Source organism: Rhinoraja longicauda, chromosome 30 (genome assembly GCF_053455715.1).
Source record: "Rhinoraja longicauda isolate Sanriku21f chromosome 30, sRhiLon1.1, whole genome shotgun sequence".
In the NCBI taxonomy this organism is placed as follows: Eukaryota; Metazoa; Chordata; class Chondrichthyes; order Rajiformes; family Arhynchobatidae; genus Rhinoraja; species Rhinoraja longicauda.
Window position 1 is genome coordinate 16,379,073 of NC_135982.1, and position 26,344 is coordinate 16,405,416.

A 26,344-nucleotide genomic window follows, 5' to 3' on the forward strand; every position below is an offset into this window, starting at 1 on the left:
GAACATGTTTCCTGCCTCTAACGTGTCCAACCCCTTTATAATCTTATATGTTTCGATAAGATCCCCTCTCATCCTTCTAAATTCCAGTGTATACAAGCCTAGTCGCTCCAGTCTTTCAACATATGACAGTCCCGCCATTCCGGGAATTAACCTGATAGGGCGGCACGGTAGCGCAGCGGTAGAGTTGCTGCTTTACAGCGAATGCAGCGCCGGAGACACAGGTTCGATCCTGACTACGGGTGCTGCACTGTAAGGAGTTTGTACGTTCTCCCCGTGACCTGCGTGGGTTTTCTCCGAGATCTTCGGTTTCCTCCCACACTCCAAAGACGTACAGGTATGTAGGTTAATTGGCTGGGTAAATGTAAAAATTGTCCCTAGTGGGTGTAGGATAGTGTTAATGTACGGGGATCACTGGGCGGCACGGACTTGGAGGGCCGAAAAGGCCTGTTTCCGGCTGTAGATATATGATATATGATGATATGAAGCGGGGAACACTCCGAAGTGGTGGAGTAGATGATAGTGGCTAGTGGGTACTAGGGAGAGAGAGAGAGGAGAGAGAAGTGAAACCAGACAAGGGCGGAATGATGGACAAATGGAACCAGGTGGGGGTGCAGAACAAAACTGGATGACAGATGAGAGGTGCACGGAAAGAGAGTATGGAGCACTGGAAGAGAGGGTTGCTGAAGAGAGGGTAGCTGAAATAGGAAAATTGGAAAATTTGAGAGGTTAGCCATGATCGCATTGAATGGCGGTGCTGGCTCGAAGGGCTGAATGGCCTACTCCTGCACCTATTGTCTATTGTCTATTGTCTATTACCCGGGCAGGGCAAGAACTGCCATGTAAGAAGGAACTGCAGATGCTGGTTTAAACCAAAGATAAACACAAAAAGCTGGAGTAACTCAGCGGGACAGGCAGCATCTCTGGAAACCCTTCTGAGACCCTTCTTCAGACTGGTTAGGGATAAGGAAAACGAGAGATATAGACAGTAAAGTGGAGAGATAAAGAACAATGAATGAAAGATATGCATAAAAGTAACGATGATAAAGGGAAACAGGCTGTTTGTAGGGTGAAAATAAGAAGCTAGTGCGACAGGTGGGGGAGGGAGAGAGAGAGAGGGAATGTCGGGGCTTCCTGAAGTGAGAGAAATCAATAATCATACCACTGGGCTGCAAGCTGCCCAAGCGAAATATGAGATGCTGTTCCTCCAATTTTTGTTTAACCTCACTCTGACAATGGAGGAGACCGAGGATAGAAAGGTCTGTGTAGGAATGGGAAGGAGAATTAAAGTGTCCAGCAACCGGGAGATCACGCTGGGTCAGGCGGGCAGAACGAAGGTGTTCCGCAAAACGATCGCCCAGTCAACGTCTGGTCTCCCCGATGTATAAAAGTCCACATCTTGAACAATGAATACAGTAGATGAGGTTGGAGGAGGTGCAAGTGAACCTTTATCAAGTTCATTGTTTTTTTTGAGGAGGGTTAGTTAGTAAATTTACAGACAAAACCAAAATCGGTGAAATTGTGGATAATGAGGAAGGTTGTCAAAGCAGACAGTGGGATATAGATCAGCTCCAGAAATGGGCAGAGAAATGACAGATGGGAGTTTAATCCAAGCAAGTGTGAGGTGTTACACTTTGGGAAGTTGAATGCAAGGAGAAAGTATAGAATGTCAAAACTTTACAGCAGTGATGCACAGGGAAATCTTGAGGGCCAAGTCCATAGCTCCCTGAAGGTGGCAATGCAAGTACATTGAGTCGCAAAGAAGGCAAATGGTATACTTGCCTTCATTGGTTGGTAAACACCGAGTGTAGTGGTCAGGAGGTTATGTTGCAGCATTATAGGTCTTTGGTTAGGCTGCATTTGGAGTATTGTGTGCAGTCCTGTCCCCCCCCTACTGGAAGGATGTGGACGTTTTGGAGTGGGAGCAGAATAAATTTATCAGAATGCCTGCCTGGATTCAAGTGTATTAAACAATTGATTGTTTTCTATGGAGCGTTGGAGGCTGAGGGGAGACCTGATAGAAGTATACTGCATTGTGCGAGGAATAGATAGGGATGAGAGCAAGTGTCTTTCTCCCCAGAGTGGAAATGTCAAAGAATGAGGGGCAGAGTTTTTAAAGGTGAGAGGAGCAATGCTTAAAGGAGCTGTCAGGGCACTTTTATTCTTACACACATGGTGAGATGGTGGGTGCCTGGAACACACTGTTGTATGCTGTGGTGGTATTTAACAGGGTTTGAGATAAGCACATAGATATCACGTGCAGGCCGAGGTCTGTTTAACTTGACATCATGTTCGGCATGGACATTGTGGGCCGAAGGGCCTGTTCCTGTGCTGTACTGTTCTACGTAAATGGACTGTAACAGTTCCAGAATGTGGTACACTGCCTTCTAAACACACATATGGCGAAAAAATATTTATTTTTCATTTTTGGTATTGAGTTTAAATGAAATGCTTTATGTGCAACAGATGTTACATTTAAAACAACACTGAAACCCAATTAAGATAAATGTAATTATTATGCTACTGTGTACCGCTTCTCAACTGCCACAGTCGCTGCAATTTATAGTTTAACCCACCGCGGCATTTAGAGCAAAGTAGCGAAAATTAAGCACAGACCGGGTGTTTTAACCTCCCCCTCCCAACCCCAGTCATTTGACATCAGGAAAAGTCGACAGGGTTGGGAGGTCTTCCAGTTGCCAAAGCTCAAACAAAAGACATTTTTCTTGCAGCTCACATTCCTGTCAGCACCTTGATTTAATTGATGGATGGGGAGGGGCCTGACACGCACGCAAAGAGTGGGAGGGGCACAGACTACACATGTGTTAGATATTTAAGATGCGGCCTCTGGGTCGTCTCAAGACTGCTTACGTTTTTTTTCTGAAGAGGACACTGCAGGGAGACTTTGCGAGCTCAAGCAAATATAATGCTCACTGGATGAAGTGTGCACAAGAGGAACTTCGAGTCAGCCCTTTGAAGCACTCAGTCAAAGTAGTCGAACAGGACTCCAGTGCTTTTTGACAATCTGCTGCAAAGCTTTAGCAAAAGCAACCAAACAGTGGCAAGTGTTTCAAACCCAAACTTATAGAGTGCTGTCATTTCATTAATCCCAAAAGAATGCCGGGCAAAATTTTCCCCTGGCCTTTCCTGTTCATTTTTCTGCTCTGCAACTTCCCTCCGTGCCACAGCCGGGCTCAGAAAGCACCCCGGAGAAGGGGAACGGCAGGAGGGGTGAACCTTTCGAAGCTTGCCACCTGTTGCGAAGAGGCGAAGGAGCTGAAGATTCAGGTGGCCAACCTGACGGGCTTTGTTGCTGAGCTTAACAGGAAACAGGAGACCGACTGGATCAATGTCGTCATGCAGATGATGGAAGTCGAAAACAACTGTCGTCAGATTGAATCTCGCATTACAGAAGCTGAAGGGAAATACTCGGAAGTGAACAATCGGATAGACATTATTCAGCTTCAGGCAGCTCAAACTGTTACACAGACATCAGCAGGTAAGCAATGGGAATCTGGAGAAGGAGATGTTATTAAACACATGTATTCTCACGAGGTTCAATACTGCCAAGCATGACTCTGTAAATTTAAGCTTTAAAAGGTGACGAAAATAATCGGTAACTGCACTTGTTAGTCAAATTTGAACAACTTAATTATTTTATATTGACTTTAACCAAGTAAAATGTTCCACGACACTTAAACGGATCGTTAACAAAATTTGACAAATGGAAGCCACATGTTAAATTAATAAGGCACAGCTGTATAATATGGTTTGGGAATTTAACATTTTCTTAAATATGACCCTATTCAAAATCATAAATAATTCAAAGGCATTCAAGGATGTCAACTACAGTAAAGGAACAATCAATCAGGCATTTGCATGGAACTGAAAATTCCATCACCCTTCTCCAAATCATTTCAATGCTTCCGAACGCACTCACCCCAGCCAAGTTTGACAAAGGCTCTATGAGCCTTTTGAAGTTAATACAGTTAAAATAATGTTTTCCCACATTTGTCAGATTCCATTACTCTACAAATAGCTAACTAAACGGAGTACATATTGTAAGAGTTCAACTTTCATGGGTTAGCAAACAAAACAAAATCATAATTAAAGTGAAGTATTTTATGGGCAATAGATTTAACTGTAATATTAATTGAAATGAAGCTTCTCAAGATAAATGAACAAATGATATATTATCTTGTTTTTAAGTTCAATATGCCTCTTGAGAAATAATTATATTCAAACCGTACTTTATTTCAGCTCAAAACCATGTACACTAATCAGAACAGAAGCAACACATTCAAAAATGTTCAAACAATGTTACCCTAAATGGCCCGAAATGTGAATTTCTGACCAACTGTAGTATATACTTGCAATTAAAAGGGAATGCTGATTAAGAAGGTATTTTATTTTCCCGTTATAAGGCTAGACAGCGTCTTAACACTCATTTATTTGCAGCAGCTGCAGGTCAGTGGTGTATAAGTGTTTGCTTGGATCAGTGCTGACACACTTGCCTCTGTCAAGATCATAAACCCAAATACCATACTGGGCCAACATGACAATTCAGTACAAGCAACTGCCACATAGTCAGGAATATCATAGTTAAAGTCAACTGGTAAATTGGTGTCCTATTTGTCTGTGCTAACAAATTCAAAACAGCTCATGGTGGCTGCTGCAAAGCAGAGGGTTTGATCAATGTCCTGGGCAGCACCAACTCTCACCCAATATCAATAAAATGGTCATTCATCTGACTGCGGCCTGTTGTTCCTTACTGTTCGCAAATTCTCTGCTGTTTCATTATATGAAAATTGAATGCCAAAGTGTAGGAAAATAACTGCAGATGCTGGCTCAAATTGAAGGTAGACACAAAATGCTGGAGGAACTCAGCGGGTCAGGCAGCATCTCAGGGGAGAAGGAATGGGTGATGTTTCGGGTCGAGACCCTTCTTCAGACTGAAGACCCTTCTTCAGACTGAAGGGTCTCGACCCGAAACGTCACCTATCCATGTTCTCCAGAGATGCTGCCTGACCCGCTGAGTTACTCCAGCATTGTGTGTCTATCTTTGGTCTGCAGTTCCTTTTTATGACAGTTGTTTTAGCCCTTGGATTAGTACATGCCTCTCCTTGAGACAAACTTGACTTGTTTGACTCTGTTGCTGCTGTACTGGACCCTCGCCTGATAAAAACTCAATTTAACAAGTAATTCAGACATCTTCGTTCAATCAAAGCAAAAGCCGCGCAAGAAGGCAGACATTGAATATCACGTTTCCTGAAACACAGAAGCAAACTAGAGTTGATACTGCATGTTCCTCATGCTTCACAAGTTTACATAGTGTACCTCACAGTTATTGAGCAGGCAGAAGAATGTCAGTTATGTACACACAGGTTCACACATGGAATACAATTATCTTGTCTCATAGATGGCTCCTCAGCTCCTTCCAACCTTAACCCACATGAACATAAAAGAACCAAAAAGCAAAGTATAGACACTGGAAAACTGAAGTAAAACAGAAAATGCTGGAGGTACTTAGTAAATCAGGCAACATCTCCAGGGAAACAAAATTAATCGTTTAAATTGAAATAATAAAAATCAGCATAAATCTGGTTGAAAGGTCAGAACCTTTTGAATACTATTCTGGAACTAAAATTTTGATTTTATATAATTATTAAATAAATAATTATCGCATGCTATGGATAAGACTTAGCTTAGCACTACTTGCTCAAAGTTAAATTTAAAATAGGCCATGTATCTTTATTCAGTTACATCTAAAGCTATTAGCAAACAGACATATTATTAGTTGGGACTGCACTTAAAAGAGTGTACTTTTGGATTTGTAAAGGTTAAATAATTAATTTGACGCTGGCCCCGAAATTACCAATGTTATTTTGATATATTCTGCTCTAAGCACATTCTCATGAGCGTGGAAGGAAAGTCAAATTGAACTAAGAACAAAAAGAAAATCAGGAATAACAGGTACCTTAACTCAAAGGTGGAATCCAAAATGCAACCCTTTAATTTCAGGATAATAATACTAACTTATTGGAAAGAAAATATGGATGGGTGCACGACCAAAAAAAAAAATGCAGGCCTCTCCATGCCTGAAGAAGGGCTTGGATTCCTGAAGAATATTTTGTCATTCAAAAATTCATACAGCAGCAATTGCAGTAAACCTTTAACTTCCGCCAAGGAATACTAATAGCTTTTGATGACAAAGCCGTCAGAAGCTCGTCAGTCTCCTCCCAGTAAAGATGCTGTAAATCAAAAGCAAACCATGCTCTCAGTCTGAGAAGCTGAAAGGTATGCATCAAAACGTTGTTGGCAAATGGAATAGTGCAGATGGTCAAGAAAATATTACCACCACCGCCAACACATTTTAAGAGCTTATATGTTTCAGAGACTCTTTTACATTCAGACAATCAAAAGGGCTGTTAAATGCAGAGATTCTCATGGATCTGTGCTCGAAAGATAGTCTCCAAATCTCTTCCCTCTGTTTTGTTGCAGAGAACGATGCCTTCATAAGACAACAAATTAAATTAAAACAAATCAAATCCCTTCTCTGTCGAGATTTGTAAAATGAGTGTCTTTGACCGGAGGACACTTGTATGTGGAAAATTACAGTGACGGACATACATACCACATTTGCGGGTATTCATCGATCCCCACAGCTAATAAATTAATTAGAGAGATTTAAAAATTTGCTAAATTGCTTTCTTATTGCTGTATTTAGTCTGGCTTCATAGACAGTGGCAGAGTATTCAACAAAAGAAGCCTTCTTGCGTGAGTGGGCTCCATAAATAAACAAGAGATTTTTTTACTGCTCTTACTAGGTAAAGCCCATATGTGTCAGGAATGAAACTAAAAGACTGTTCATAAAAGGTCACTTTATTCAATGTTGCTCAAATGTGACTGTAATCTTGAAAATGCTTCAATTTAAATCTCAGGGATTCTGAACCATTAAAGTAATCCTTAACCTTCTGTTTGTAGATGCTACATATGACTGCAATGCGCTGTACCAGAAAAATTACCGAATATCTGGTGTGTACAAACTGCCGGCAGACGAGTTCCTGGGAACTCCAGAACTTGAGGTGACCCTTTCCAAAATACATTTACTTTATATTCTTGTATGCCCTCTTTTGCAGTTGCACTGACTGTCTCTTGCAAGGCAATCATTATTCATCAGGTTTCATTTTAAAAGTTGTGAATATTGCTAGTGCATAAGAAGGGTCTCGACCCGGAACGTCACCCATTCCTTCTCTCCAGAGATGCTGCCTTACTCCAGATTTTGGTGTCTACCTAAAATTCAACAACTTTCTTCATTTTACTGTAATCAATTTAACTTGAGCAAACATTCCCTACGATTTCATGAATTTAATCTTTGGAACATTAACCATATCTTGCTTTTTTGCCCAGGATCTGTGTTCTAAATCCAATCAGCGGTGCAGCGGCAGATACGCAGCGCTGGTAAAAGCTGCCTCTTCTTCAGTAATTGATTTTTCTTCCACACATCAGCGTCTTTCCCAAATTAGAAGAGTTGCCTGAATCGGTGGTCAAACCTATACCAAATAGTCCCACTTGTTGCCAAGCAGAAAACATATTAATTTGTCTCTCCACCACCGTCTGGGTAACTGGGCTGACCTCCACACTCGACCAAAGGTACCAAAACGAACTAAAAAAATGGAGAAGGGTCCCAACCCGAATCGTCACCTATCCATGTTCTCCAGAGATGCTGCCTGGCCCGCTGACTTTGTGTAAACCAGCATCGGCAGTTCCTTGTTTCTGAAAATGTTACCATGGCTGCTGTTAAACTTTTCTAATTAATTTACAATTGCAGGACCACTTGAAATGAACTTTATTCAATTGTAAAAGAAAACACTAGAATACGATAAGTGTGAAGGCAGTTAGCCTCACAGAACAGAGGCTTTAGGGATAGTTATACCTGAAAAATTACCTTGTCATATTTCTTTAAAACCACTGCCATGATTTATTTTTAAAATCAGTATTTTATCTTTTTCTTTCCGAACTCTTGAAATTTTAGGTTTTAAAGAAATATGACAAAATAAAATTTCAAGAGTTCGGAAAGAAAATGATAATATACTGATTTTTAAAAAAAATCATGGCAGTGGTTTTAAAGAAATACGACAAGATAATTGTTGTATATGTATGACGGAAAATTTGTTCTGACAGACTGAAAGGTTGAGAAATGGCTCCTGAAAATTATGAAAACAAAACTATATTTCTAATGTATATATTTAATTCATAACATATTCAATGGAATGCCCCGAATAGAAAATCCATATCAAAATTCTCCATGTGAAATCAAAATAATATTATTGGGCCACTCAAGCTTGGACTGAGCCACTGAATATGCTCAATTTCTTAAAATAGTGAAACGCTTCCTATTCTATTGAAGTATGCCGCCTATTTTTAAACTCAAATCTTGTTATAGGTGTACTGTGACATGGAATCTGGAGGTGGTGGCTGGACCGTTATACAACGTCGCAAGGCTGGCCTAACCTCGTTTAATCGTGACTGGAAACAGTACAAACGAGGATTTGGTAACATCCGAGGGGACTTCTGGTTGGGAAATGACCATATTTTTCGATTAACCAGACAACCAAGCATACTCAGGATAGACATGGAGGTAACTCATCCGAAATTTCAATTCGTCACCCCGAAGGTTATTCCAGATTTGCCTCTTTGCGCATGAAACGTTCAACTTGTTAATAACAAGAATCTACAAGTTAAATATATATCCAAAAACAAATTAAATTAATATGCTGGCATCAGCCTGTATAACAGCAAATAAACTGTGAAATGACATCACGTGCATAACTACAGGACTGTATTCTGTACAGATTCTGTATGTAGAATACAGCTGCTTTTCAATTAGCAATGAAATAAACAGCAATAAATTGGAAACTATAATGAACGGCACAGTGGTGCAGCGGTAGAGTTGGTGCCTTGCAGTGTCAGAGACCCGGATTAGATTCTAACTATGGGTCTATCTTTGTGGAGATAGAAACATAGAAAATAGGTGCAGGAGTAGGCCATTCGGCCCTTCGAGCCAGCACCGCCATTCATTATGATCATGGCTGATCATCCAAAATCAGTACCCCGTTCCGGCTTTTCCCCCATATCCCTTAGCCTTAAGGGCTAAATCTAACTCTCTCTTGAAAACTAGATTGCATGTTCTCTCTGTGACCGCGTGGGTTTTCTCCGTGTGCTCTGGCTTCCTCCCACATTCCAAACAGATGCAGGTTTGTAGATTGATTAGCATTGCCCCATGGTATAGGATGCCAATGTGGGATGGCATAGAACTAGCGTATGCGTGATCGGTGGGCCGATGGGGCCTGTTTCCACGCTGTATCTCCAAACTAAACTAAACACCTATCTCTAAACCCAAGTATCTCAAAATGTGAACTCAATAATCTTCTCTGGTGTGCTGGTGTATCAGTTTGTACAAACGGCAAACACATTGTCAAATGGCTTCACCTGTCAATTACAGGACTGGGAAGGTCAGGCTCGGTATGCGGAGTACAGCTATTTTTCCATAAGCAACGAAGTAAACAGCTATAAGTTATTAATTGGAAACTACAACGGGACAGCTGGCCGGGACTCCCTCAGGTACCACAACAACACAGCTTTCAGCACCAAGGACAAAGACAATGACAAATGCGTGGACGACTGCGTACAATTCCGCAAAGGTAAGTGCTAATCGGTAAACAACTTGTCATTCGGCACTGAAATGGGTCCTGGCAATTTCTTAATGCTGTTCTAACATCGATTTAATTACGCAAGGCAAATAAAAGGGTATTCAAAATATGCTGGCAATTCATGAAATGTGACTCGAGAATAAAAACCGCATTCTCTCATAATTTTTCTGAAATATACGACAGAATTTATATCTTTCACAATATAACAGCTTGGAATTCTTTTAACTGCAGGAGGCTATTGGTACAACTGCTGCACAGATTCGAATCTGAATGGAGTTTACTATCGCCAAGGGCACCATACCCACAACTCTGATGGCATTACATGGTACGGCTGGCATGGTTCGAGCTATTCACTTAAGTATGTGGAAATGAAGATTCGCCCACAAAACATCAAGCCTTAAGACCTACAATGTGCCCATGACTTCATTAATGAGAAACTTAAAACCGTCACCGTTCATTGAAGGATTTGTCTTTGCAAAACCTTGGGCGCCTTCATAGACAGGTCTTTGTCCCTTCACTAATTACACACAGATGGTTAGAAACCCAACAGAGCACCAATATAAAGTGAATGAAAAGCACTAGAACCCATAACAGGTCTTTGAAATTTACAGCAAAATTAAATAAGTATGATTTGTTTTTGGAAAGTAACTACAGTAATCTCACTGTCATCTTCAGTGGAATAAAATGAAATGGAAATTAATTTTGCAATCTGGAAAACAGCTACTTTAAGAATTAGAGACTTTGTTACTCCAAAGAGTATCTTTAAAAACTTCAAAATTATCTTAATTTTTTTCCAGAATATATTTGAACAAAGTGAGATAATTTGTTCTGTTTTTCTAGCAAACCAATGCCACATGTACATATCAACTGGCAACTTTAAATCAAGTTTTATAAGAAAAATATTTTTTTCAGTAGCATTTTAGTCTTTTGTATCAATTAGATCATTTGGAAACAAAGTTTGAACTGTAAGCACTAGACAAGATATTTACTCTGTTAAAGATGTTTTATAAATGCAAGTTGTTACTGTTTTGTGATGGAACCTGAACTGATCAAACGTTACTCGTTTCCTTCTCTTTGTTGCATCAAACTTGCATCAGAAAAAGAAAAGTGTTCTCAAAATGTTCCAGTTAAAGAAGTGTCTATTTTGTATGTTCATTAAGAAGCCATATATCACAATAAAATGCAGTTCTTAAAAAAGTTGTATTTTCCTTAACAAGAAACATTGGGTGGCAAAACTAGTTGTTATTTTATATCGTAGTTTATTTTCTTCACGATAGGCTGTGGTTATTTCCTGAGACAGGGCAAATATAGCCGAGTACGTTAAATAACACAATTCCTGTCCGGCAATTTCACAAATTGCCAAGATTTGGAAAAATATAAGGGTTGCATGCAGGCATTTTGAAGAGAAAAAATAAAGTTTCTGACATCAAATTAAAATCATATGATCTCACAGCAAGATATTTGGTACAACAAGAGTATACAGTTTCTTCAGCTTTAAGACTTCAATAAAGTAATTTAAGGTAATAAAAGGCATTTCTAAAATTTCTAAGACAAAATGAGATGACAAGTGCCCTCATCTTACTTGGCCCATTCACGTTTGCTCTCCGCAGTTTGATCTTAGCCCAGGGGCAAAGGCTCACCACCAACCTTTTATGCTTAATATTTGTAGTTCCAGATATAGAACTGATTTTCCGATGAAAAGGTTTACTCACAATCTTAGACCCACAGCAATGTGGTTGACTATGATCTGCTCTCTGAAGTGGACACTCAGTTGCATCACAACCAATGCAATGAAGCGAAAGAATAAAATCTGATTGATCACATGGCATTGACCTAGGTCCGTACCTGGCGAAGTTGCGCCAAGCTTGAACCCCACCCACACCCTCTCCACTTGGCGATGTTCTCCTCACAAAGCTGGTGCATAAATATGAACAAATGCCTTGGAGACCTGCCCCTAATTATTGTTTGCCATCCTTCCTCTGCTCCTAGTGTTGAATAACACTTAGAAGGACCAAAGGCACCTGAAACTATCAAGGGCAACTTGGAGAACTTCAATGTCCATCACCTATCAATAAGAATTACTTGGTAGCACCATCACTATCAAGTCCTGAAAGACAGTTGCCACACTAGGTCCGTGCCACAGTGAACAAACTAACACCAGGGATGAACCTATATAACTGCACTTCATCAATCAACACCTGTACACAAACGCATTGGCAGGAGTAACCATCAAACAGTCTTTGTGGAGACAAAGTCCCACCGTCAAACCTTGCATCCAGCAGCAACTTAAATGAACATCACCACAATATATAACCTTATGGCCTCACTCCACCTTCATAAATAGTTTAATGAGAAGGTTAGGACGCCTTGGCAGTAGTAGAACTAGGTGTACCTTAAAATGCAGCATCGACCTAATGAAGTGGAAATACAAGCATGTTACATAGCATGCCACAGACAGAAGCAAGCAGGCCGACAACCAAAGGATCCGATACTGGTTCTGTGTTCTTGCTGTATCTTGTTGTAAAAGGTGGTGGGCAATTAAACAGCCAGCAGGAGATGACACCAAGAACATTCCCATCCCCAATGCTGGGGTGACCTGCATTCGAGTGCAAAAGACAAAGTTGAGGTAGTAGCATACATGTCCAGCCAGATGTGTCCAGTGGTGCTCCACCTGAGCTTCATTCCAAGGTCTCAACTGCCACAGAAACCAGTCTTTGGCTAACTTGAGTCACACCAAGTGGTACCAAAAATGGTTGAGACCTCTGTATCCTGCAAAGGCTGTTAGACCAGACAATATCCCAGTTGTGTTATTGATGTCCTGTACAACTAGGGAATTACCCATCTCTTGCCAAAACCATTCCATTACAGGCACCACAGGTGCATTTTCTTGATTGCTTTTCACAAATAGCATGGGGAAAAAAACACACTACCTTCTTGTTTTCACCCAGCAAACAACTAACAATGGCCTGTTTCCTTTGTCATCGTTACTTTTTTGCATATCTTTTATTCATTGTTCTTTATCTCTTTACATTAGCATCTATATCTCTCATTTCCCTTTATCCCGAACCAGTCCGAAGAAGGGTCTCAAACTGAAACGTCACCCATTCCTTCTCTCCAGGAATGCTGCCTGCCCCGCTGAGTTACTCCAGCTTTTTGTGTCTATCTTTGGCTTAAATCATCATCTGCACTTCCTTCCCACACAAAAAAATAATCAATCTGGCTAATTACTGCCCAATCAATGTAATCTTCATCAAAGCAATGGAAGGTATCAAGTGTCACAAAATATCACTTTGTCCAATAAAAGTTCATTGATGTCCAGTTTGAATTTTGCTCGGACCATACAGCTCTGGACTTTGACCCAAAATTCCAGAGGTGAGATGAGAATGACTGTTCTTTTTTTTTTTTTTTTAATTTTTTTTTTTTTGAAAAGCATATGTACAAATCGAAATTTTAAAAAAAACACATTTGTTACAAAGTTCTTACATAGCTTCAATTTTTAAATTTTTGAAGAGAGAAAGTAAAAATAAAAATATAAAACTATAAACTTGGGGAGAGAGAGTAAGAGGGTTAAAAAAAAAAAAAAGATCTAACAATAAAAATTAACGGGAGTAGATCCGGGAGACAAAAACCACAGCTGTACATCCAACCCCCAACTCAAGTTTCAACTTTTTATTTAAATTTTTTTATTTATTTTTATTTTAGTCCTGTGCCAAACCCATTTACTTTTCTAAAAATTCAATAAATGGAGACCATATTTTTAAGAATAACTCAGGTTTGTCGATTAAGGCAAACCTTATTTTTTCCAAATGCAGGGTCTCTGTCATTTCCATAGTCCACATTTTAATTGTGGGGGTTATTGGTTTTTTCCAAAATTTAAGTATTAGTTTTTTCGCAGTTATTAGACTGTAATCAAGAAAATGTACCTGACTTACTGTAAAATTTGTAGTATGTTCTGATAATCCTAATATAATTAATTTTGGGTCCATATCTAATTTTTTATTAATAACTTTAGAAACTATTTTAAAAATCTCCAACCAGAAGTTTTGCATTTTTATACAAGTTACGAAAATATGAGTTAAATTAGCTTCTTGAAATTGACATTTATCACACATAGGAGAGATACTAGGAAAAATCCTATTTAATTTCGTCTTCGAATAATGTAATCTATGTATTATTTTAAATTGTATTAAGGAATGTCTAGTATTCAATGAACATTGATGTATTTGTTGTAAACTTTCATCCCATATATCTTGCATTATAACTTGATTCAATTCGTCCTCCCATGCTCGTCTATAAGATTCTGATGACGGAATGTCAATGTCAAGGAGAATATTGTAAATAAAAGATATTAATTTATTTGAGTTATAATGTCGATTCAGGCATACATCAAGTATTTCTGGACCTCTAAACTTATATTCTTGCATGTGTGATTTTACATAATCTCTAAGTTGTAAATATCTAAAATAATTATTAACATGTAATCCGTACTTCTGCTGTAACTCCTGAAACGAAAGAAAAGTTCCCTTATGATAAAGATCTCCCACCCTTTTGATTCCATAACTTTTCCATTGAGCAAAGCCTCTATCTAAGACAGACGGTTTAAAAGAAGGATTATTCGCAATAGGAAGGAAAACAGATAATTTACTCAATTTTAACGTAAGCTTTAATTGTTTCCAGGTACGGATAACACTATGTATAATGGGATTACCTCCATATGTTTTTTTATTTAAATTTATTGGAGCTAAGAGGATCGCACCAATATCAAATGGTAAACAATCCTCTTTCTCCATCTTTAACCAATCCGATTGTTGATCAGAATCATCCAACCAGCAGGTTATATTTTTAATATTAACCGCCCAATAATAAAATAAAAAGTTAGGTAAAGCAATTCCTCCATTAATTTTAGACTTACATAAGTGTCTTTTATTTATTCTATGAGTCTTGTAGTCCCAAATAAAATTAGTAACAATTGAATCAATTTTAAAAAAAAACTTTTTTGGAAGGTAGATCGGAATTGCTTGAAATAAATATAATAGCTGTGGAAGAAAGATCATCTTTATAGCATTACTACGACCAACTAATGATATAGGAAGTGTTTTCCAAAATTGGATATTTCTGTGTAATTTAGCAAGTAAAGGAGGAAAATTTGATTTAAATAAAGAAGTATATTTCCTAGTCACGTAAATTCCAAGATATTTAAACTTTTCATAGGCAATTTTAAAAGGAAATTGTTGAAGTATGGCCGGATTATGCTCCATTATTGGCATAATTTCACTTTTATACCAGTTAATTCTATAACCTGAAAATGAACCAAATTGAGTTATGAGATTTAATAAATTCGGAATGCTAATTTCTGGCTTTGTAATATATATTAATACATCATCCGCATATAAAGAAATTTTATTGGTTGTATGTTTAGTGTTGTAGCCATAAATATCTGAATTTGATCTAATACTCTCAGCAAGTGGTTCTATAATAAGGGCAAATAAAAGTGGTGATAGTGGACATCCTTGTCTACAACCCCTAGCTAAATGAAATTTAGATGACAGCATTTGATTAGTTAATATTCTAGCTGTTGGGGATGTATATAAAAGTTTCACCCATGCACAAAAATTTTCACCTAGTTGAAATTTTTCCATCACTGAGAAAAGATAGGGCCATTCTACTTGATCAAATGCTTTTTCAGCATCTAGCGAGATGATTGCTAAATCTTCATTTAATAGTCTATTTGAATAAATTATATTAAACAAGCGTCTCAAGTTGAAAAATGAATATCGTTTGGCTATAAAGCCTGATTGATCGGGGTGTATCAATTTGTCTATAACTAGACTTAATCTCTGAGCTAAGATTTTCGCTAATATCTTCTGATCAGTATTTAAAAGAGCTATCGCCCTATACGAACCAGGGTCTTCAGAATCCTTATCTTTTTTAGGAATGAGGATTATTGTTGATTCAGTCAGAGTTTGTGGCAATCTCTGTTGTTTAAAGGCGTGACTATATACAGTTTGCAAACGTGGAGAGATCAAACCACTGAATTTTTTATAAAACTCATTATTTAAGCCATCAGGGCCAGGAGTCTTCCCATTTTTCATGGATTTAATAGTCTCTTCAACGTCTTTCATAGTTATTTCTGCGCCCAGTAAATTTCTATCACTCACATTCAAACCAGGAAGGTTACATTCCTGCAAAAACTTTTGCATCTGCGCAGAAGTATCTGTTATTTTTGATGAATATAATGACTGATAAAATTGCAAAAATCTCTGATTAATATCCTTAGGTAGTTTAAGCAAATCTCCATTTTCTGATCTAATTTTATGAATTGTAGAATCATCTTCTAATTTACGGAGTTGACGTGCTAGCAATTTCTGTGGTTTATCTCCAAATTCAAAATGTTTTTGTTTAGTATATTGAAAAAGCCTTAAAATATGAGCTGAAAGGATATAATTTAACTTATATTTGAGAACTGCAATTTTATTATGTATTTCAATAGAGGGAGCGATGGCATTTGTTATGTCTAACTGTCTTATCTGACTTTCCAGGTCATTCTGTTCAGCTCGGTTCTTCTTGTTTTGAGACGCTTGAAAAGCAATAATACATCCTCTCACAAACGCTTTAAATGTTTCCCAAAGCAGGGACGCAGGTGTTTCAAGAAGGTCATTTGCGTTAAAAAAAATCTCAAATTGCGATTTAAGATAATCATAACATGCTTTTTCATTTAAGATTTGCGGATTAAATCTCCAATTAGTCTGTTTCCCCGTTACTCCTTGGAGTTTTACCCTAAATGTTAAAGGGGCATGATCGGATATAATAATATTATGATATTTTGAATTATACGTATAAGGAATAAGTTTGGAGTCCACCAAGAAATAATCAATTCTTGAATAAGTTTTATGCACAGGTGAATAAAATGAATACTCTCGGCCTGAAGGATTATCAATCCTCCAAACATCTTTTATATTTGCATTATTTATATAAGAGTTTAATAATTCACACGACTTGGATTTTGTTTTCCTTTGAGTTGAAGATCTATCCAAATAAGAATCTAATGTACAATTTAAATCTCCTCCAATTATCAAGTTATATTGTCCAAATTCTGGAATGGTATTAAATATTTTTTTTTTAAATAACGGATTATCAAAATTTGGTGCGTAGACATTCACCAATATCAATTTTGTAGAATATAGTTCTCCCACTAATATAACATATCTACCTTCAGTGTCGACTATAGAGGAAGTATTTATAAATGGTATACCCTTACGAATTAAAATAGCAACACCTCTTGATTTAAAGGGAAACGATGAGTGAAATACTTTATCAATCCATTTGCCTTTCAGTCTATTATGTGCTACATTTTTAAGATGAGTTTCCTGAAGGAACATTATGTCTGCATCAATAGATTTTAAATGTGAAAGTACTTTACCTCTTTTAATTGGTTCATTAACACCCTTGACATTCCAACTACAAAATGTAATACCTTTAACCCCTGTTTTCCTAATAGAATCTTGCATCTTAACCGATAAATGGTCTATAATAAAGCAAATGGTCTGGCACCCGGACTACAACATTTTTCTTGAATGAGGGGTGGATGATCTTTTGTACAGCGTAGAGTGCCTCCCGGAAATATCTCCTAAAAGTATATAATTTCTGAAAAATAACATGATAATAAAAGTTAAATCTAAAAAAAAAATCAATATATAAAAGGTTAAAAGAGTGCAGGAAAAAAGAAGAGACAACTAAAACTACAACTACAATTAGTGCAGTTAGTGTTAGCCACCCTAAGGTGGCAAAAAATCTAAGGACTTCCGTGAGATGTAAAAAGAAATTAATACTAGCTCCGTTTTTTAACACAGTTATTTTTTTTTTTTTTCCTGTTTTAAAATATATATACTTTTAGAAGCAAGGGGAAATAAACAGGACAGGCCCAAAGGAATTTAATCCAAAATCCAAAATAGGCTAGTTTTCCCCCCTAGGGTGTATTAGTTAAATGTTAAAAGTAAAATTTACATGAGTCAAGTGTTACTTGAACTTCTTATTGGTAGTGATTAATAATATTTTTTTATTAATAGTAGTTAATAAAGATTAATAGTCATATAGCTTATTCACTGGTCTTGGAACTTTAAATTATAACGACTTATAGCCCAATCAGTTCTCTGCCAGTGATTACAGCCGTGGAGTGGTATTCATCCCTTCAGCGAGTTTTCAATCTCTCGGGCGAATTCGAATGCTTTATTGTGATCGGTATAAAAGGTTTCTGTCTGCTTGTAGGTGACTCGCAGTTTGGCCGGGTACAACATTCCGAATCTGAGCGATGGGATCTTCCTCAGAATTGATCTTGTCTCATTAAAAAGTGCTCTTTTCTTAACCACCTCAGCAGGATAATCTCTAAAAATACGGATATTGTCGCCTTGGAATGATAAGTTTCTGTTGATAGCGATTCTCGACAGAATATCTTCTAAGATGTGAGAGTAGTGTACCTTTAATATCAGATGCCTTGGGGGAGCGCCAGCAGCTGGCCGAGCTCTCAGTGCTCTGTGGGCTCGATCCAGCAAAGGTTTTGTGTCCAGTTTCAAAACATCCCGTAGGAGTTCAGCAGTGAAATCACAGAGGTTTTTATCTTTCTCTTGGCCTTCTTTAACTCCAACAATCCTTAGGTTCTGACGTTTAGAGCGACCCTCTAAGTCAATGCATTTCTCGGTTACTTTCGCTAGTAGATCAGATAGGCGTTGAGTCTCCGTTAATACCCTTTTTGTTGTATCAGCGCTTGTCTCAGCTAGAACTTCCAACTCGCGTATAGCCTCGTCATGTTGATGTACCGTAGTAGTAATATGCTCCAACTTGCTGGTAAAATCGGAATCCAGCTTTTGGAGTTTAGAGTTTACTTCCACCATATGTTCGTTCATACTATCACATATTTCTTTCTTCACTGATGATAACTTCTCACTGATGATAGTTGATATTTCTCCCTTCAATCCTTTCAATGATATTAATTCATCTTTCATTTCCTGAAAATCATCCTTCATACTTGAAAGCTCCTCACCAACTATGGTTCGAAATTCCTCCAATCCAATTTTTTTAGGCTGTGGCTTTCGGGACTGTTTGGGAATTTCTTCTTGGGTCGGCACTGGAATTGAGGCTGAGGCTGAGGCTGAGGCTGATGCTTCCATCTGACCTGGTTCCTCTTCCGGCAGCCTGGCCTTGCCAGCTCGTTTTGCAGCAGTTTTTAACGGGGGAGTGCGACTTATCGACATATAAACGGTAGGAGTCACGGTCTAATGACTTCACTCACCCTTCGTTGAAAGTTATCGGCAAATTTCAGTGGACCCGTCCCGTTCTTTCCCCTTTAAGATCGGATTTTCTTCGGAGCTAGTTGACGCGTGGCTTTATCAGAGCATAGCGCCACCGGAAGTCAGAATGACTGTTCTTGACACAAATATACCACTTGGCTGTGGTATATACCATCAAGGAGCCCTGGTAAAACTGAATATCCCATCAAGAGATGATAAATGGCTTGGGTCTGTACTCTGTAGCTGAAAAGAATGTGGCAAATAACACCAGAAAAAAAGCCAGACCTCCAAAAATGGCCATCGCCAACAGACGGCAGTCTCATCCCCTGCCATTGCGGTGTTATTGCCACTTTCCCCTCACCAGCTGGGTGCATTGTCCGTAAACGACACTGGGCTAGACACATGTGGCTATAAGAGCACAACAGAGCCTGGGCTACCTGTGGCAAGTGGCTCAACTAAGCCTTTTCAGCATCCATATTACACAAAACAGTGACGCATAATGGAAAAATCCCCACTGTCCTCATTGATTGATTGATTGATTGAAAGATACAGCATGGAAACATGCCCGTTTGCCCACCGAGTCCATGCTGCCCATCGATTAATTGGTCACATTAGTTCTATGTTATCCCACTTTCCATCCACTCTCGACACACTAGGGATAATTGAGAATGGTCAATTAACCTACACATCCACACATCTATGGGATTTGTTAATATTGGAGTATCCCGGAGGAAACTCACACGGTCAAAGGGAAAACGTGCAAACTCCCAGCAAGCAGCGTTCGGAGTAAGGATTAATCCCAAGTCTCTGGTGCTATAAGGCAACAGCTCAACCAGCTGTGCCACTCCAACCCGCGACTGTTATTTTTTCAATTGATTTTCATCCCATCCTTTGCCCTACACAATCTGCCCTTTCAACCATACATGGTCTTTGTACCCTCCCATATCTCTCGTGTTCCTCTCCCCCGACTCTCAGTCTGAAGAAGGGTAAGTTGGATCATGAGGTTGTTTTTAAAAAATGTGACGACTGGGATAAGGTATAAGAAGATAATGTGACAATGTGTTGGAAGTTTCAAGAGCACGATGTCACTCACAATTTATAGCATGAGGTGAAGCTGAATTATCTTCTTCAAGGGAATTGTTAATTTAAGTTCCAAGTGGAAGAACTAAAAGCAGCAAGCAAATTTAAGCAGCAACGCTTTCTGTAAATAAATGTCCTGAAAAGTTTAGGCCACTTTAGGTAATTATAATGTGACTTAAAGTAAATATCGGTATTCTTGACATTTTAAGTCATCGTCATACCAATCAAGTTAAGTCTATCCCCTACTCCCAATTCCTCCGTCTACGCCGCATCTGCGCCCGGGATGAGGTGTTTCAGACTAGGGCTTCCGAGATGTCCTCGTTCTTCAGAAAACGGGGCTTCCCCTCCTCCATTATAGATGAGGCTCTCACTAGGGTCTCTTCTACATCCCGCAGCTCCGCTCTTGCTCCCCCTCCCCCCACTCGCAACAAGGACAGGATCCCCCTCGTTCTCACCTTCCACCCCACCAGCCAGCGGATCCAACATATCATCCACCAACATTTCCGTCACCTACAACGGGACCCCACCACTGGCCATATCTTCCCATCCCCTCCCCTCTCTGCGTTCCGCAGAGACCGTTCCCTCCGTAACTCCCTGGTCCACTCGTCCCTTCCTACCCAAACCACCCTAACCCCGGGCACTTTCCCTTGCAACCGCACGAGATGCAACACCTGTCCCTTTACCTCCCCCCTCAACTCCATCAAAGGATCCAAACAGTCTTTCCAGGTGAGACAGCGGTTCACCTGCACCTCCTCCAACCTCATCTATTGCATCCGCTGCTCTAGATGTCAACTTATTTATATCGGCGAAACCAAGCGCAGGCTCGGCGAACGCTTCGCTGAACACCTGCGCTCGGTCCGCATTAACGCAACTGATCTCCCGGTGGCCCAGCACTTTAACTCCCCCTCCCATTCCCAGTCTGACCTCTCTGTCATGGGCCTCCTCCAGTGCCATAGTGAGGCCCGCCGGAAATTAGAGGAGCAGCACCTCATATTTCGCCTGGGCAGTTTGCAGCCCGGTGGTATGAACGTCGACTTCTCCAACTTCAGATAGCTCCTCTGTCCCTCCCTTCCCCTCCTCCTTCCCAGATCTCCCTCTATCTTCCTGTCTCCACCTATATCCTTCCTTTGTCCCACCCCCGACATCAGTCTGAAGAAGGGTCTCGACCCGAAACGTCACCCATTCCTTCTCTCCCGAGATGCTGCCTGACCTGCTGAGTTACTCCAGCATTTTGTGAATAAATTAACTTGCTATCTTGCTCCCCAGCAGTATCAAGACATTTTTCAGTCCATCTTCAGAGTTTCATTGACCATTATAGTGAACAGTCCTACAAAGAAGCTCATTTATTTCTCAATATCTATTTCTGTCAGAGCCATCGCCTAACACATTATCTTTTTTTTGTGTTGATACATGTGTGGTTAATCTCACCGTGTATTTTCAACAATTGCAATTCTTATCTGGGTAGAAAGTCATATAATTTCACAACATAATGCACATTCAATGCAAGTCTCTTGGTAACATCTGTTTTAGCTGTGTGAGCACAGATCTGAAAATAAATCATTGTTTTTTTTTAAATAGAGAAACTTATACATCTACAGTAACACATAAAACAAAATCTGCTGAAACTCTTAGCTTCATCATTGCACGCATTCTCCCTTTGTTAAGTAATGGAACGAGAAACAGAAAACTTTTATTGCCAAGAATTGAAAGAAGAGATACCGGGAATGATGGTGATGGTCTACTTATAATGCATTGCAATTTATAACACTCAACCTTTTTAATAAGGCTTTAAATTAAGAATGGCATCATGAAACTGTTGAAACTTAACTTGATGGAGAGTAAAATCACCAGTCTGCCTCGTGGGGTATCGTCCACAACAGTAATGACAAAGGAAAATTTAGATGTACTATTGCTCTTTATCATATTATTTAAGGCTTGTCAACCCTGGAGAATTTTCATTATATATATATATATATATATATATATATATATATATATATATATATATATATATCCTCAATAAGCCATTGAGATGATCAACTCAGCCACTGCTTAGAGAATCCTAGTCCACATTTGTTTTACTGTAACATGCTCGCTACTATCTACTAGATTCCTCCACCAGTCACCTCAACTAGGGTCATTCACAGTAACAGAATGACATAACAACCAACGCCTATCTGGGATGTGTCTATGAAAGCGGAGCGCCCAGAAGAGGGGAAAGTAATGTGATACGGGAAAACATGCAAATTCTACACAGAAGGCACCAAGAGGCACATGCACTAGCTGTGGTACCACAGTGTCAGTCCATAATGCACAGACCACTACATGGAAATCTAAAACTAAACTACTCAATCCACCACATAACCAGAAAATGGGCACGTTTATCCTTTGGAGTCTGAACACTAGTTTCGCCCACTGTATTGTCTTGTAATGGATGAATGTTTGTTGTCGGGGTATTTCATGTTTGAAACATGAGTAACAAAAAACAGAATTTAAAAGTGGTTCAAAAAGTTGTTTTAAGTTACAGAGTTCTTTTTAAAAGAAATAAAAACACATTTGATCATTGCCAATAAATATAATTGTTTGCGGTTAATGCAGATTACTTTGCTGAGTTCCAAATGAGATGAACAGAGCAATTTTCAGGCGGTGAACTACCAATTCGCAATAAAGTATACCAGCCAAATTTCAAATACCAGTCAACCAGCGAACACAGAGGAAGTCTTTAATCATGAAGGTTTCAAAGGGCATTCAAAGGAAATAGAGTGCATGACTGAAAGCAATTTTTGCTTACTTATGGATTCAAATTATTTCCAAAGTAAACAAAATGAGAACCTGCAGCATGTTACACAGGCTACTTGAAAGGTGAGTCAAGTGTGTGACTGAAACATACATCAACTTTAATGCATTAGGAGTCCTGCAATGCTGCTAGTGCTTAAGGGCTTCAGATCTCTGGCTAAATTAATAATATCTTTTGCACGTTTGATTGTGATATCAACATTAAATCCCAATAATATCAAGCAGCACATAAAATTCAAAAGCTGCCATGCAGTTTTTGGTCACAATTGTATACACAAACTGTACTTGTGGAAACTAGAATTGAATGAAAGCTTTGTCAAGACGTCTTAAGGAAGGGGTAACAGGGCTAGTTATGGTGGCCGTATACTGGTCCAGATAGCACACCACACACCCAAGCAAATTATATGCCCCCCCCTCCCAAAGTTATGCTCATACTTGGGTATTCTTGATGAGGAAACAGAGTTCTCACTGGTAAACAATCTGGGACCGGAGGCAGTACAACTGAGATGGCAAGGACAATGTTTTAAATTGTAGGAAGGAACTGTGGGTGCTGGTTCACGCCGAAGATGGACACAAAATGCTGGAGTAACTCAGCGGGACAGGCAACATCTTTGGAGAGAAAGAATGGCTGACATTTCTGGTTGAGACCCTCCTTCAGACTGAGAGTCAGGGGAGAGGGAGTCGAGAGATATGGAAAGGAAAGGTGTGAAAACAACAGATCAAAGCAGACGATGAAAGGGCTATGTAGAATGGTTCATTGTTAACTGAGGGGAAGGTGACAATTTAGCGTAACAGTTTGTTTGAAGTTGTAAATAAAGTAATTTTATTATAAAAAGAAAATATGCAACAAATAAATAACACAATATCAAGTGGTGCAGCGGAGCAAAGGCTGCTTAGTGTGTTTGTTCATGGGTTCTTAGAGGACAGATTAATAAGATGGTTAAAAATGATGACTTTCTTCATAGGCAGGGCATTGCATGTCACAGAAGGCAACTGTATAAAACACCACTTAGACTTGACAATTTAGTACATCCTTGGTCATATTTCAGAAAGCTGGAGAGTGAGGGCAGGAGGGTTCTGCCAGGATCACAAATTAATAGCTCCAAGGAAAGACTGGGCAAACTGGAGTTGTTTCCTTTGGAATAAAGGCATCCAAGGGGTGACTTAATTATGGAGCATGAAATTATGAAAGAGTAAGCAGGGGTGAACCCAGAGACATAGATTTATAGTACTTGTTAATTTAGAAATTAAAAGACACCCTCAGGACATTTAAACCGTACTTTGACGTGTACTTAAAAAGCCACTATTTGCAGAGTTGTAGATTTTATTCTGGATGGTGGGATGGGACTTGGTAGTTCTTGAAGCAGTACAGAGATGACGTGCTGTGAAGCCTCCGTATGTGTCATTATTTTTTGGTAATTCCATTACATCTCATCAATGACAAATAGTTTTCTTCGCTGAATTCTGAATACTCACAAACCAAAATTTAAGACACATTTAACAGCCACTCTTGTAGTTATGCACTTATATGTTTTGCACCAGATCTCTGCAATAGCTTCTCCTTCATCACCTACCCCCTTTCATAATGCAAGCAAGTTAGAGGTAAATTAAAGGCCAGTTTTAAAGTTGCATAATCTGGACGGTTAATGGACTATAATCTGGAAAACGTCAGAGAAAAAGAATTATGAATATATCTACCAGAAATATTATTGCGTGAGCACCTTATCTCCAGTATGCATACTTTGCAAATCTGCAAAACTAATAAAGTTGCCCAACGTGCAAATTGTTAACTACCATCGATGAATCTACCTGCTGGTAGAATTTCCTTCCATTAAGAAAAACAAAATGAAATCTTTAGGATGTTAGATCGCGTTTCATTTGAAAACAAATGGAAATTAGACCTTTAGCTTATTGCTCATCACAAGATATCTCCCATTTTCAATGAGCTTTAATGGGGGAAAGCTATTTACTCCCTTTCATAAGAAATCATTAAGTTAATTTATTTTTACATTGAACAAATAAAATAATCAAAACTCATATTAATAGTTTCCTACTGACCTTTCAATGAGATTTATTCAGATCTTTAAACTTGAGGAAAATTCTTCAAAAATACCAAAATGAAAACTAAACTATGCAACATATTTCAAACAATGTACTTTTAACCACTTTAAGAATGGAGAGATTTTCCAAATGTAAGTACATAATTCCCAAGAGAGAAGGAAAGGTTTGAAATCTGGTTAATATAAATGTAATGTAAAGTCAACATGTTCTCCTTTTAAAATCATCATTTTACCTACACAGCTGCTTTATTAAGTATCTGTTTTGACATCAAAACTATTTTACACAGTCCACTTTTTCAGTTCAGATGTAGAAATTCAGTTTGTAGATTTAAATACGGAACACTTCTTCGGCAATGCTACCATTAGCTAGCTCCACTTTGACTAAAGGTATACTGCCCTTAACATGGAATCGACAGCATATTATGGAAAACCAGCAGGGAGGTGAAACAATACTGTACAACTTCATTGTGGGCAATATTCTACTGAATAAAGTTGTACAGTATTGCTTTCACTGCATGCTGGGTTGCCATTATACACTTCAATTTTGCAGAGAGGACAGACAGCAAATCAAAAATGTTAAAGTTGCAAATTTCAAATATGCATGCTTTTTAATTACAAGCTGGAATCTTTAAATTGTACCAGATTCTCCCGCTATTCAATATGTGCAACTTGGAGACTTTACTTGAGGATTAGTGCTTGAAATTTGATACGAGTGGGCAACAATATAGGCTGCATTGCACTCATCTCCTGTCTCCTGTCATTAATAACCACTCCGTTGACTCCAGATGGGCTGGATATCGCAAGCCAAATGCAGTTTTACCTTTTTTATTTTCTCCAGGACAAATGTGGGAGGCCGATTCATCTTCCAAACCACAAAGATGTTAATCATAACTAATTATCTTTCAGACCAACTGCAGCAAACAAAACCAGAGTACAGTAACATTTGTGGCATTTTAAACAAAGCAGCTCTACCTACCTAATTAATGATTCAAGAATTGCAGGGCAAGGGCCTTTCTGGAACTCCAGCTCTTTATAATGCAAGGCTTTGGCATATGCACGACATTTAGCTGCCCTCTCTCCAAGGAGGACAATGCCATTATCATCTCTCAAAGGTAGAGGCCCCTGATGAAAAAGTTAGCCAGTTTGACAAGATTAAGAAATTGATATTTTTCATATTATCCTAATACAGATTTACAATTAGTCAGCAAACAAAAAATAGTAGGAATTAACAGGTTTTTTGGGGGGATGCTGTAAGTAGAAGGAACCTGCAAGAATCAGAGATTATGCCACAACTATTTTTTAATCGACATCAATGACAAATAAGAGGCAGCATGGAATGTATCCAATTTGAAAAAAAGCTAGTCGAGAGGCATGCTTTGAGCAAGACAGAAGCTGCAAAGGAATTATAGACTTCCTT

At 38.8% G+C, this 26,344-nt stretch overlaps 2 protein-coding genes across 2 annotated transcripts in view; one reads left to right on the forward strand and one right to left on the reverse strand.

The window, feature by feature from the left end:
* Positions 1-26,344, reverse strand: part of mtor (mechanistic target of rapamycin kinase) — a 234,675-nt gene that overhangs the window by 116,019 nt on the left and 92,312 nt on the right. Inside the window, exon 28 of the mRNA XM_078425527.1 lies at positions 25,904-26,049. Within this exon, the coding sequence (XP_078281653.1) occupies positions 25,904-26,049 (146 nt within the window). The remainder of the gene's footprint in view (positions 1-25,903; positions 26,050-26,344) is intronic.
* angptl7 (angiopoietin-like 7) lies at positions 3,112-10,108 on the forward strand. Its single transcript, XM_078425280.1, has 5 exons — positions 3,112-3,493; positions 6,979-7,079; positions 8,441-8,635; positions 9,500-9,698; positions 9,939-10,108. Exons 1-5 carry the CDS (start codon positions 3,112-3,114, stop codon positions 10,106-10,108), a joined length of 1,047 nt encoding a protein of 348 aa, XP_078281406.1.